The following is a 14,927-nucleotide window of genomic DNA, read 5'->3' as shown; positions in this document are numbered from 1 at the left end:
TATTTTGGAAACATCATTCTACTTAAACTGCAAACACCTTTTTTTCATAAATATCAAGTAAAACAGCAGCAACGTTAAAACGTGTATCTTTTTTTTATTCGCTTTCATGAGTGTTTTATTGCTAAACTTTTACAATTGATTTAATACAGTGAAACTGGTTAAATCACAGTGAGTAATAAAAACACTGCTTTCACATAGATGACAAGGAACCTAATTTTGAAAAGATCAGCTATAGTTTTAAAGGCTTCAAGATGTCTAAGCTTGTCCTGCAAAGTACATCTCCTGTTCAGGACTCCAGCGTATACCTAGCAGCACAGTGGGTATGTTTGAGTTTATCTACACACACACCATAATACTTTATGACAAGAATGGATGCAAATAGATCACCTATGTCCAAGAAAAAACATCAAGAACCAATTGAAATTCTGCAGGAAGTGAAAGAATGAATAACAAGACTGCTGCAAAGTTGTTTGAGCCGATCAATTCTTCTTGTTGTTGTTTTTGTGTTTTGGTTTTGTGTATGTGAAACATTTGGAAAAGCATTGCTCTTGAGAAGAAAAGGTGAGATCTACCTAAACCTGAATCCAGATCCAATTCAACTTCTTCTCATCCAAACAGGCTGGTGTCCTTTCAGTTCTGCCCTAGAACGCTGCCTTATGTAAAGAGTGGGATCAGAACAACTTCATCAAACAATCCACCAACAACTAGGTGATGTGGTTTTTCTACTGATAGCAGGGCACCGTGTAACTGGGAAAAACTGAAAACACAGCGATTCAGGGGCAAGAACACAGAAATGTTGGACTTTTGGTCAACATTTCTGTGAACTTGAGGTTCTTCCTTGGTTTGGACTTTCTCACACAGCAGGTGCCAAAACAATTGTGTTCAGCATCAAGTACAAAGAAGAAAAGAATGGGTCACCACCCGTCAGGATTTGGTCTCTTCCCATAAATGTGATGTACTCTCTAATAAAAGCACCTTCCAAAAGTATTTTTCCTCCATTTTTGTCACACTATAACCAAAAATACCCCTTAAAAAATTTGCTTTTTAAGATTCCAAGTTAGAAAAAACACAAAGTAGTCCATAATTGTAAAGTGCATAAGTAAAATGATGCATACATTTTTAAATTATTTGCAAATGAAATTTTGATAAATATGACATTGATACCCTTAAATAAGGTCAAGTATCACTGAATGTCTTCAGAAGACCTGCAATTAGAAGCGTGTGTCTCTGTGTAATTTAGCTTCGTATAAATGCAGTTGTTCCGTTTCTTGTCTCGGTGGGTCCTTGCAGAACATTAGAGAACAAACAGCATTACAAAGACCAAGGAACACAGCAGGCAGGCCAGGGGAAAAGTTCTGGTCCAGTTTAAAGCAGCGTCAGGTTCTAAAACAACATCCCAAACTTTGAACATCTCCCAGAGTTCTGCTCAATCCATCATCTTGACCTGGCGAGAGGATGGACCAGCTGCAGACCTATCAGGACATGGATTTCCACATTCTATTTGTTGGTTAAAAAAAAGCAGATCTGCATATCACCATGAATAAAACCCTCCTCAAGTTGAAACATGGAGGCAGCATTAAGCTGTGAGGATTCTTTTCTTTAGCATGAACAGGAAAGCTGGTCAGAGTTAGAGCCAAGATGGATGGTGCTAAATGTCAGACAAACAAGAAGAAAAGCATATTCATTTGTCAGAATGGCCCAATTCAGTCCAGACCTAAATCCAATTAAGAGTCTGTGGCAGGACTTAAAAATTCTTTACAGATACTCTCCATCTCTTCTGTCCCGGATTGAGTTGTTTGGCAAAGAAAATGTGAAAAGCGGGTAGAGACATTGTTGTAAAACACAGCTCATTTAAACAATGTCAGACTCTGTAATTTTGGTTGTAATCTAATCTAAAAGAACCAAATAAGGAAAATCTCATTAAAATCAGTATGAGTCTGAATGAACAAAAATTTGAATAATTAAATGTGGTTTATTGAACATAAATGGTTTATTGAACATAAAGGGGCCTTGTCACATACTATGACCACAAAAAAACATATTCATGTTCAAATAAAACATATGTCTAGTGTTTTTACACATTCGGGCAGTGCAAGATGGCTCCTGTAAGAGCCAGTAGACCATCCTGCAGATGCCTCGCGGTAAAGTGACAGTTAGCCACTCTGTTTGTAAAAATCATTTTTATAAACAGAGTGGAAAAAGCATTTTTCTTAACCAGACAAAAAAATAATTAAGGTAGAGTTCCTTTAAATACTGATAAGCTCATTAGTTTTCATCAGAGAACGTCTGTAGCTCACCAGGTTGCCACCTACAGAAGTTTTCTCATGACGTTTATTTGTATACCACATTTCAGTAACAAGATAATTCAATGTGCTGTATATGAACAGAACATTAAAAAGAAAACATACGAAAGAAAATTACATTGCAATGGATTAGTAGCAGTAGGAGTAAGAGTACAAAGTTAATCTAATGATGTTTTAGTGAACTACAATATATTAATTGAACAACTAGAAAAATTTGCATTTCCTGTGAAAATGCACTGTGAATGCAGATAGCTGAATGATTGAGCAAAAGATGCAGAAGTTCTTTGAAGAAGAGAAAAAATAGATGAAAAGAATTGAAGAAGTTGAAAAAGTTGAAGAAGTTGAAAAAGTTGAAGAATTTGAAAGAGTTGAAGAATTTGAACATGAAAGAAAAATAGCTGAATGATTAGAAGAAGAAAAAACTGAGGGAAAGGCACCAAACATTTCCTAACTCATTCTAAATACTGAATCTTTTAACAAAGCAGAAGTAGAATTTCAAACTTGAATATACTGTAGCCATATGTGGGCCTGCATTTCTAGGAGTATAAGGGGTTTTGCCCCCCATTGAAAAGCATTGGATGTTTGACACCCCCTAACTTGGAGATGCTTTACGTGACGAGGCCCAAACTTATTGTGGAGCATTCTGTATAAAGGAGGTACAGACTCCGTAAAGCAGAAGTCTGTCCGAGCTTCCTAGAGCTACTTCCAATTAGCAACATGCTAACCATTAGCCGCTAACATGGTTGTGCTCAGGATCACTGGGTGATTGTACTCTGTCAGTTTGGTCCAAATCCTGTACTGGGAAGTGCCTCAAATAGGGGTGCCAATACTTAATGTCACCAAAGGTCACCAAAGTTCATGGGTCAGATTGGCCTCCTTTAGCAACTAAGCCTCACCACATCTGGGCCCAGAACTCAACATTTGACCAAAATGGCGTGTAGCGCCATTTCCCACAGGTGGGTGGTGCTGTATTGGCCAATTGGGTCGTGTCTGGGCATCATGCCAGGTCCTGTTGGAAGCAAAGGCCCAATAGGAAAGCATGTGAAATCCAAAATTCGACAGAAAAGTGACACATAGCTGAAAGTCATTTGAAAATTTTAAAATGTCAAGAGGAAGTGACTGTGCGAATTTCAGATTCCTACATTAATCACAGCAAATGCGGTGAGCGTCGAAAGTTGCCATTCTTGCCATTCGATCCTGTCCCTCTGGCCCTCAGAGTTCCGTCGTCATGGAAACTCACTGACACACCTGCAGCGGCCAGTCTACCGAAGTGCAGAGACTTTGCTCACAATAAGTCCCATTGGATTATAATGGAGAACTTTGCCCCGAACAACGCTTCATATCTCCTGATCCCTAAATGGTAGAGACGTAATTTTTTCTGCGTTTATTTCTTAACGGATAGGGGAAGAAGAAAAGCTATCGTTTTTTGCTGGAAAAAGTTTAATAAAGGCGTAAAAAATTATGATCTAAAGGGGGTTTTTAAGGAATTTCCAAAATCCTCTAAAAACAGTCCCGAACAAATCGCTCTAGCTGAAAAAGTATAAGAGATATCAAAACAATTATTTCACTGTGAGTATCAGCAGGCTTTTGAGGACTATGTTGCTCATTTTAATGTTTGTACAAAAATCGGTGTAGGCACAGCGACGATGTAAAAAAGTGGATCATTTGGGGTGATGGAGGTCCAAAGCGTCTTCAGGATTTTGCAAATTCGCTACTCCCGAACAAATTGTTCCTGCGGAAAAACCGTAACAGTTATCCACAAAATTCCTTTTTTGTGAGTGCCAGAAGGGTTGGGACATTCATATGTGAAAGTGTCATGCCTGTACATCAAACAGTTTAGGAGTAGCGACGATGCGAAAACGTGTGATGTTTTGGATTTTCAGACGTCATTTTTCAAAACCGCTCCATAGGAAATGAATGGGGGAGGTTTCGGGTTTGTGTCGGTCTGAGGTGATTTGCGAAAAATCTATAAATGCTACACCAATGACGGTTACATTTCCTGAATCCAGACAAAAATTCCTACGTTTTGATGTATAATTTATGTGGATAGGTTGAAAATTGAGCGAGTGAGAAGAAGTTGTTCGGAGAAGAAGAATTTGTTGAATTTCTAGAGTGTGCACTCTATAACTGCCTCCTTGACGACCATAGCAACGCATGTTATTTGCTGAATTTCTTGAAAAGCCAAAATTATTTTAAGGAGGTACTATATGAAAATGGTAAAAGATATGAAAAAGCTGAAATAGACCATAATAGCTGAAAGATATCACTACATTTTAAAAGTTGAATGGCGTTTCTAGCTAAAAGTAGGCTGAAGTAGTAAGCTGTCAAAAAGCAGCTGAAATGAGCGGAATTTTAGTGAATTACATTCATTTCCTATGGGAGAAAAAAAAAGCTGAAAATGTGCAGAAAAAGCTGAATATTTTAAAAAGTTGAAGAGTTAAAAGTACAAAAAGACATAGCCATCCATTCCAGAAGAAGCTGAATAGTTTAAAAGTTGAATGGTTGAAATCGGAGAAAAACTGTAGGAGGAGAAGCGAAGCAAAGTTTAAACAGTAAAAAGGCGGAAGAGGATCTCAATAACTGTGAATGCCTACTGCATTCACAGTAATAACATTTAAAGGTGACTCTAAACAAATAGGTTCTTATCCATTTAAAGCTAGGGTCAGTAATTTTTTTGGAAAATAAATCTCCCAAATCCACTCTGGTCTTATTTCTTTCTACTGAATCCTTCCTCTTCTTCTCATAAACATGAACGCTGTTCGCTTCTTGCGACTCTCAGCCATGTTCAAAGTGTACGGTGAGAGCAGCGGAGCTACAATGAACGGCTAACACCGAAGCTAATCGCAAAGCTAACTGGATACATAAACACTAGCAGTGTGCAGCCAGCAAGCGGAAACTAAGAAGGAAAGAGCACGGACACTGGCGTTAGGTGAGCGCATCACAATGATTGACATGTGGGACAACCAGTAGATAAGGAGATAGCCCTGGAACTTGAGGGACGGGGGGGGGGGGGGGGGGGGGGGGTTAGGGCAGGACTAAAACTGTGCAAAGAACAGGGCTTGGTCAGAGTTTTTACAGGCCTGCAGCTCCCACAGAAATACATTTTTAACCTCCTTTTTCTGAAAAAATAATGTATTGACATTCAGGATGGAAGAACAATTTTACCTAGTATAACAAAAAGTGTTTCTGATCAGGATTACCAACCATAGCTTTAAAGGAACTCATGGTTTCAACACTTTTACAGTCTTCTAGCAGTTTGTTCCAGACAGGTGGAGCATAAGAATAGAACGCTGCTTCTCATCAAATGCTGCCATAGTCACAGTACAGACAGTGGATCCAGAGCTTCGTAGACTGGTGCCAACAAAGCCACCTCAGGCTAAATGCAGGGAAAAACAAAGGAGCTGGTGGTGGACCTTCACAGGCGCAGACCCACCACACCGACACAAGTAAACATCCAGGGGACAGATGGTGAGATAGTGGACTCTTAAAAGTGTTCACCTGAACCATAAACTGGACTTGAGTCAAAACACTGATGCTCTTCACAGGAAGGGACAGAGAAGACTCTATCTGCTGAGGAAGCTGAGGTCTATTGGACTGCAGGGGGCGCTCCTGAAGACCTTCTTTAACTCTGTGGAGGCATCAGCCATCTTCTATGGTCTGTTGGAGCAGCAGCTAATCTGTAGCTGAGAAGAAGCAGCTGGATCAGCTCATCAGGAGACCCAGCTACGTCCTGGGGTGCCATTTGGACCCAGTGCAGGTGGTGGGAGACAGAAGAACTGTAAGGAAAATCACATCACTGATGGACAATGTCTCCCACCCCATGCATGGAGCTGCTGCAGAGCTGGAGAGCTCTCTTAGTGACAGACTGCTGCATCATAGATGCTCAAAGGAGCGCTTTTGCAGGTGCTTCCTCCCAGCTGCTGTTAGACCCTATAACCTCTGCTCACAACAGACTTAATAACTGTTTACTACATGCTAATAGTTGCACAGGTTCTTGTTTGATCAAAAATCCTTTACAGTCTCGCAGATGCTAAGGTACACATGCTAAGGGCCTTAGTTTCTTCAAAATACTGCTGTACTATCATGCATATTGCATATTATTTCATTTTGTTCTGTAAATAGGCTTTTTTTTACTCCACTGTTACTTGAATATTTAATCTTTTTTACCCAAGTATTGCATATTATCAATTATTGTGCAATATGTACTCTGGCATTTCTCTTCCCCCTCATGTTAGTTTTGGTGTTTCTGATAAAGCACATCCTCTGCTGCTTTATAACTAATTTAAGATAAGATTAGATTCTTTTTCACTACTGTGAACTGTGTGTAACTGTGTCTTTGCCATCGTCATGCCCCAGTTTCCCTGTTGTGGGACAATAAATGATAGGCACCAGCACCCCTCGCAACCCCACAAGGGATGGGTGTGTTAGAAAATGGACGGATGGATGGATGAATTGAACTATTACTTCATGCATGCTTGGTAAGATGGATTGCACACAAGTGAAGCAAAGTGAGTAACAAGATGCAAGTGAGTGTACACTGTGTGGTGCAACGCTCATCCAGGAGGAGGGATTGATGCAAGTCAATGACAAGATGCAATCTGCTGGGTTTCCAAATTAGAAACTATTTTAAGCAATGTCTGTATATGAATAGGTAGACTTTGTAAAGTGCTTGAGATGAAGTGTGTGTATGTGTGTGTGTGAATTAAATAAACTGAATTAAAACACTGAATAGAGGTATAAAAAGTCTTGCAGATGTAAATGCAATGAAGGGTGTTTTATACTTTCAATGAAAGTACTGTATCCTTTCCGTTCAGAAGAAGGAGACAGCGTTGTTCTATTAAACATAATCCAAGTTTGTCGAGGCAACACGTGAAAACGTTCCAGGGGTGTAAATACTTTTGCCATTCATTTAATACTATTTCCTGAACCACAATTTGGAGGTGTTTTCATAGAAATTTGGGTGGAGCCGTGTTGTTTACGCAGCGGCGGAGCAGCGCGGGGAGTGAGGAGGGTTTAGGGAGGACAAGAGGTGTTTTTCACTACAGTGGACAAAAAAATGGGAGTCGAAATTCCCACCTTCCGTGCGCGTCTACTTTACCCTGGCAGCTCCGCAGCTCAGCTCACACAGAGCAGGCTGCTCCTCCAGTGAACCGGACCACACCAGCACCAGCTCCTTGTCTCTGCGCACCAGTTCAAGGCTGAGCTTGTACGCAAACCCACGGCGGCGCGACATCTCTCCCTGCACATGTACTTCAGCTGTGGATGCGCGCAACAAGTTCGGATGGTTATGTAAGTAAGCCGCCGCGCCGGGAAGAGCTTCTTCCTTTCTGTCTTTTTCTTTTTTTATTCTTGTTTGCGACACTTTTTTACCAGCCGCACTGGGGCTCTTCTGGTTCCGCCGGTTCGGGCTCGGCGCGAATATTTGCGCGTTACGCGCGGATTGGTTTTCGCGTGATTCCTCCGTGCACGTGTAAGGTTGGCAGGTCGCTCGACTTTGCCCCATGTGCGCAGAGAGAGCTGAGCGGAACAGACCCGGGACGGCTGCAGAATCTGCTCAGGTAAGCGGTTCATCCGCGACAGAGTCCTCAAATCTGTAAATGATTGGAAAGTTTAGCGTTTTCACTTCCAAGCGCGTGTTTTACAGCTGTTGGGGCAGGAAAACTCTGCCAATTGTTGCTCCTTTGCTGCGTGCAAAGTGTGTTGTGCAACCGCATCATGCATGACCGGCTGGCTGAGAATCTAACGCTGCAGAGATTTTACTCCGAAGTTGACAGGAGTGAGCTTTCTTTGGAAAGCCGGGCCACATTTCAGGGTTTTTTTTATTTCACACCATGTGGGTGTCGGTGGTTTTGTTGTTACTGCTTCCTTATTTCCTGGTTTTGGATGTGCTCAGGTATTTCAACATGTACAGACGGCGGGGATTTTACTTGCTGAACTTCCTTCTGTTGCTTTCCCGGTGATTTATCAGTTGTTAAACTGTGTTATTAAACAGGTTTAAGGCTGGAACCGCGGGGAGAAACTGTTTTGTTACTTTCCAGAAATATGCAAGGAGGCTGGAAGAGAGCAGGAGGAGACAGATGGAAGTGAATAATAACAGGAAAACAAGGAAGTTATTCAAGTACACTGATAGAACTTACTGCTCATTTAGGCAGACATGCATTTAAATTAGCCTGGCAGAAATCTAGATATTTTATTTGTATGTGTTGTGGTGTAACGACACTACTACATCTGCAGCACCCCAACCCCCAGCAGGACAGCAGTGGACTCCAGATGGGGCTGATACTGATCTGATGTTATCAATACAAATCCAGAGAAATTCAACCCGGCATTCCAGAGGGTCCAATTTGTCGGTGGACATTCTGGTGCCAGAAACTACAGGAACAACCAGGTTGTCCTGATAGTTTCACTGCACATGTAGAAATATAGATGTTAGATGTAGAAAATATATTCTATCACACACTCAATGACAAAAGGGATTGAAGACCAAGTGAAGCACCCTTAAGGAACGGCCAGATTTGTAGAGCAATGCACATGCAGACCAGAGAGGAGTACGGTGATTCAGTCGGCAAGCATATCACCATTAGACACCTGCAGATGGAATCAGCAGCATCAGCAGCTTAGTCCATTCATGAGAGGGGACCCTAAATGCCTCTTGGACACATCAAAAACTGTTTGCAGCACTTACAAGAGTTTATGGGTTTGCACGAGGCTAGATGGCACGATCCCCTCTTAGAGTCTCAGAGTCCCCCGCTGTTATATCTATATGCTCTCCGTGATGGTCAGTTTACTAGGACTAAAAGAAGAAGGTTTCCTTGATTGTCAACTTTGTTGTAGAGAAGCTAAGAACCACTGGCACCAGCAGTGGCTTTCTGGTCCGACTTTATCAATCTTTGACGTCATTGTAGAGGAATTTGGGCCCGTTCCTATAAGAACCCATCACAGCATTTCAGTCCCATTTAGGTCTGGACTTGGACTCACTTGTTGTTCAGCCGTTCTGTTTGCAGATTTGCTGCTGTGTTTGGAAATATCGTCCTGTTGATGACCCTGCTTGTCAGACAGCGGCTGTCATGTGTGAGTCCAGAATACTTTGGCATGCAAAGGAGTTGCTGGTCCCCCTCAATGACTGCAGGCTCCTGTTGCTGCAACAGATGGTCTGAGGTGAGCATGGTGCTGTGCGCTATGCCCAGAGACTTTTGGCTTTCTTCTCATCTGTCCCAAACTTTATTCAGATGCAACTTTGTACCCCGAAGTCATCGGGGCGTATTCACCTTCAGACGGTGCTCTTGGGTTTCTCGTCTTGTCTCGGAGCATTGCACAACTTGACCTTGGCTGAATTTGCCGGGAAGTACCAACCCATTGAGAAACAGTTTTAGGTTGACGGTGCACCTGTGAATAACCATTTCCTCTGTGGAATGATGAAATGCACTTTTTTTTTTTTTAAATAGCCTTAAGAATTTCCCTGCGCCGTTCGACAGCAACTGTCACATTTCTCAGGTCGTTGCTGACACCGGTACTGATCGGTTAATCAACCTCGCCTGTTTGTCACTTTAGCTTTCCTGATTTGTTTATCTTCTAGCACAGTTGATGTATTTTTAAGCATTTCTCTTTATCCCCTTTTCTCTGGAATGAGACATTCGCAGCTTGGCCCCAATATTCAGCGGACCCGGTCTGAGCTGTGAGGCTCGTTCTGGACTGAAAGGGGCCATAAAGTACAGGAGGGACGAGGAATGCAGCCCCCAGAGAAAGACCCCGAGGGGCTCAGCTCCCCTTCACGCACACATGCACACACTTCAGGGAGTGAACAGTCCCCTCCAGCAAAGCGGTCCCTAATCTCTAGCCACCATACACAACTTTGATGTGATGCCCCCCCACCACCACCCCCACCTCCTTGTCCTCTGTGACCCTTTTCCGTAGGCCCCTCATTCTGCCCTCCGCTCTTTCTCTGCTGCTTTATTTCAGACTCACTTCCCTCCTTCTTTGTCGAGACGTAACACAGTTATGCACCGAGGATACGAGGTTTCAGCAAGTGTTTGTGGGAGCGTTAGTTCAAATCAAACGCTGCGGTAGGCCTACAGAAATAATGACATTTCTGACCCGAGATCACCTGGTGTTTCTGTCCTGCTATAAATCAGAGGTTTTTCACAGTTAAGGAGACAATAAAAATCAAATAGACGTGATAGATTCCACACTGCCGTTGTTTATCCAGCAAAGATGGCGGCAAAATGAGAACGCCGTGTGTGAAAAGCTAAGTACGGCCTTCATGCTTCTGCAAGATTCAAAGGAGAACACAGTTCTCTGGTCGCCAGCATACAGGTGTGTTAATACAATACCAAGACATTAATCTGTGAAGGGCTGTGAGGTCATATCCCTGTAATTATGAAACAATTCATGGAATGCTGAGAGAAATTGAAAAAAAAAAACCCGGAAACAACTGAAACTCTGCAGGCCTCTGTAAGCATGTTAAAGGTTAAAGTATATGACCGGATAATTAGAAAATAATACAACAAAGTCACATGTAGATGAAAGAGAAAACGTCTGAAACTCCTGACCGCTCCCGGTCAGAAAAACAAACAAACAGGGGATGGTGTCGGACGGTCAAGGCTGCGTTAAATCATGTGCGTGTCTCAGAGTGGATCGGTCTCATATCCTGTGAAAAACCTCTGCAGTGAGTTTATTTAACGCATGATTTTACAGAAAACGTCAGATTTTCTATTTTAGAAAAAGTATTTTGTGAAACATTTAGTGACGCTTCCATTGAAAGCGAGTGATTGTTGCAACGTATGGATAGAATCAAAGATCGTTTTATAGTAATCACACAAATCCGGGGGGTGGGTGGTGAGGGGGGGGGCATTTGGTGAGAGGAGGGGCGTCCTGGACAGGTCTCCACTCCCATCACAGAGAAACAAAGGACAAGCAGCCATGCGCACACACTCACACCTAAATGCAACCTAGAGGACCCAGAGAGAACCCACACATGCACATGGAGAGCAATGCAAACCCCATGAACCCCCGGCTGGGGCTCAAACCCAAGACCTTGCTTTTTTTTTCTGTTAATTATGACGATTTTATGCTTTACAGCTTATGAAAGTATGACATTTAAGATTAGATTACTACAACAGACCACAAGACAAGGCAAGGCAAATTTATCTGTATAGCGCATTTCAGTACAAAGACGATGCAAAGTGCTTTACATGATTAAAAACAGGAAAATAAAAGCAAGTTGGATTAAAATGTAGAAACATTTTAACAAAATAAAACATTGGAAAATGAAAACTAAAAGCAAATATTAAAAACAGTTGGACTACAAACATCGAGGCAGCAGGAGGAGGAACTTAGCTGGTGAACGATCTCCTCAAAGCTTTTGTAGTTTATTTGGCTTAATTGGGACATTTTGTCAAGATCAGTTCTAGTTGGAGACAGGTTTAATTCTGAACTTGATATGGATGTGACTAAGAAAACATTTTCTAATACAGAAATGCGAGCTTAGTGAAAAGTACACTTAATACCTGATAATAATCTGAAAAACTGAAACTCAATTGAAAGAACTCACCGGGACGTTATATATTTGGGTTTTAAAGTCATGTTTCTGTATGTTTTTGGTACGCTTCAATCAAGAAAAAGACACAAATATATAAGATTTATTTTTCCCCTGCTGTAATTAAAAGATTAGGCTTAAGCTCCTCCCCAGCAGGTCAGTTCTACAAGCTGTTTAATCAATATTTTCTGTGTTTTTGCCCCATTTTTTTATTATTATTATAAATCAGGACACTGAAACCCAATGAGTGGTTTTGTTCACTTAAAGTTAGTTGTAAATAATTTCAGGACCCGGTGAAGACCAACTTGTTTTTGTTCCGGCTTGATCCACACTGAGCCCTTCCTGAACAAGCCACGGAGTCCGGCGGATCCATTACCAGCATCCTGGTATCAGATACTCCGGCATCCTGAGAACGATCTGCTGTGATATTAAGTTATTGTTGGACCAGAACGACGGCGTAGACCTGCGTTTTATTCTCCCAGACATGTTTTCCCGTCCGATCTTCTCTGCAAACACTCCTGCTGTGTTTTTTGTTGCTTGTTAGTTTAGTGATAATGAATTATAGCCTGAGCTGAGCTAAAGTAAAGAAGGTGGAGGATTTTAGGTACTTAGGGTCAACAGTCCAGACCTAGAGCAAAGGTGAGTGTGGAAAAGAGGTGAAGGAACGTGTCCAAGCAGGTCGGAACGGGTGGAGAAAGTGTCAGGTGTGTTGTGTGATAAGTATCAGTGAGAAAGAAAGGGACAGCTCATGTTAGATGTTGTGGAGAAAAAGCCATAGAGGCCAGGTTTGGACCCATATGGAGGCGGGATGCAGAATATGGGGTTAGATGGAGACAGGTGACTTGCTGTGGCGAAAGCTGAACAACTGAGTTTGCCAGAGCTTAGATGTGGTCTTTTGTTTGTAACAAAGAAGAAAGTCCACGCATCAGATCCCATCCGGCTGTTAATTTGGCAGTTTGAGGCTACTGTGGTGTTTGAGACATTTCAAAGTGCCGCATCCTGCAGAGAAAGCTGCACTTTCTATGGAGCGCAGTTTCCATAATTGGGGATAATTGTTCTCCAAGAACGTTTTGGTTGGTGGAAAATGCCAAATTCCTGCTTGGGTGAATGACAGGATGCATCAGATGGCTACAATGAAATCTAAATTGAAGGAATAACTGCCTAATTAAAAGATGGCGATTAGAATTTGAATTTGCCCTCCTGCCTCCCTGATCTCATATTTATTTTTTTGCTGAGTATATTGATTCTGAGTCTGTGTCGTTCCTGTGAAGATTTGATAATTAGTGTGAGACACGGATTTAATGGTTCTTTCTAAGGTGTAGGTGCATCTCAGTGAAGGGGAATATAATCGAGAAGTCAGTTTATTTCAGCAATGCTGTTTGAAAAACAGATTTACTTGCAGAATGGTATATTTAAAATATTTATTTCAATTAAAGTTTATTTATATAGCGCCAATTCACAACACGTGTCATCCTTAGGCTCTTTACAAAGTAAAGTTCAATCAAATCCTCCAGGTTGGTGAGAAAGTTTCCTCTCTAAGGAAACCCAGCAGGTTGCATCAAGTCTCTCCAAGCAGCATTCACTCCTCCTGAAAGAGCGTAGAGCCACAGTGGACAGTCGTCTGCATTGTTGATGGCTTTGCAGCAATCCCTCATACTGAGCATGCATGAAGCGACAGTGGAGAGGAAAACTCCCCTTTAACAGGGAGGAGAACCTCCAGCAGAACCAGAACCAGGCTCAGTGTGAACGCTCATCTGCCTCCACCCACTGGGGCTTAGAGAAGACAGAGCAGAGACACAGAAAGCTCAGAAGCTCACATTGACCCAGGAGTACTTTCTATGTTAGATGGTAATAGTGGATGATCTGCCTCCCCTGGATGATGTCACAGCTAACCGAACACCAGACCAGGTGTACCTTCTATGAAGAGAAAAATGACAGAGAACAAAAAGTTAAAAGTTGAAATAACAACAAACAATGCAAACTGGAGAACAGTAGGAGAATTCAGCAGAGTGAGAGAAATAGACCCTGATGTCCTCCAGTAGCCTAAGCCTATAGCAGCATAACTACAGAGATAACTCAGGGTAACTTAAGCCACTCTAACTATAAGCTTTGTCAAAAAGGAAAGTTTTCAGATTAGTCTTAAAAGTAGACGGGGTGTCTGCCTCACGGACCAAAACTGGGAGTTGGTTCAACAGGAGAGGAGCCTGATAGCTAAAGGATCTGCCTCCCATTCTACTTGTATTTATAATTCCATAAATATAATGCTGTGGTCATGGCTTACAGTTTATGTCAAATTCAGAAATGTTTTCTCATGGGCTTGTTATAATCCACACATTCACATGGAAGACTCCTGACTTCACAGTTAATTTTGCAATCACTGACACCCTAACCTGACTCTCGCCAGATAGACGTGGTTGAACTACATCTGGCGTGAGTCAGGTTACTGACACCTTCCATGAGAAAGGCAAACCACAAAAGGTCATTGCTGAAGAAAATGGCTGTTCATAGAGTGCAGCATATTGTTGGAAAGTTGAGTGGAAGGAAAAAGTGTGGCAGGAAAAGGTGCACAAACAAAGAGGAGGATTACCAAGTAAAGCCCATTAAAGAGTTTGGAGACAAGTCACATCTTGACATGCACAGCGGCTGGAGTCAGAGCTTTAAAGCTGTGATGATCTGGGGAGGCATGTCACTGGCTGGAGTTTGTCCAATGTGTTTTATCAAGTCCAATCTGTTTTCCCACATTCCCTGTATTCACATGTTTTATCGCTATGTGAAATTGCTGCAAAGTCAATGACACAATGCCAGCAACTGTCCCCTGTGGCTGCACGCTCATCCAGGACTGAATGCTCGATGCAACCTGCTGGGTTTCCTTAGAGAGAAAACTTTTTACCCAACCTGTCTGGATGATTCGATAGTATTTAATAGGGCTTGGTCGTCATGACGTATTACTTTGTGTGGCCGCCATACTGAATGCCTCCGCGGCTCCGCCCCCGCTACTCAGACTACTGCTTATGACTACCGCATACTGTACTCCCTCTCTCAGCCGTGTTTTAATTTGATTAATTTTACCGTAACTTCATTTCAACCAT

General features: G+C 42.1%; 1 protein-coding gene across 4 annotated transcripts in view; it reads left to right on the top strand.

Annotated features, from left to right (window-relative positions):
* Positions 1-7,280: 7,280 nt before the first annotated feature.
* The window catches only part of LOC105915842 (DNA (cytosine-5)-methyltransferase 3B), a 61,334-nt gene continuing 53,687 nt past the window's right edge, over positions 7,281-14,927 (top strand). The window contains exon 1 of one of the 4 annotated variants that reach the window (XM_012850086.3): positions 7,281-7,592. In XM_012850086.3, coding sequence (XP_012705540.1) covers positions 7,549-7,592 — 44 coding nt within the window. In that variant the 5' untranslated portion in view covers positions 7,281-7,548. Of the gene's footprint in view, positions 7,593-7,756; positions 7,862-14,927 lie in introns of those variants that run through there. The other 3 variants (XM_012850084.3, XM_012850085.3, XM_036142350.1) reach the window with 3 other exon arrangements.

The sequence above is a fragment of the Fundulus heteroclitus genome, chromosome 1, assembly GCF_011125445.2.
Source record: "Fundulus heteroclitus isolate FHET01 chromosome 1, MU-UCD_Fhet_4.1, whole genome shotgun sequence".
Taxonomy (NCBI): domain Eukaryota; kingdom Metazoa; phylum Chordata; class Actinopteri; order Cyprinodontiformes; family Fundulidae; genus Fundulus; species Fundulus heteroclitus.
The sequence above is the reverse complement of the archived record's forward strand: the minus strand, read 5'-3'. Positions and strand labels throughout refer to the sequence as shown.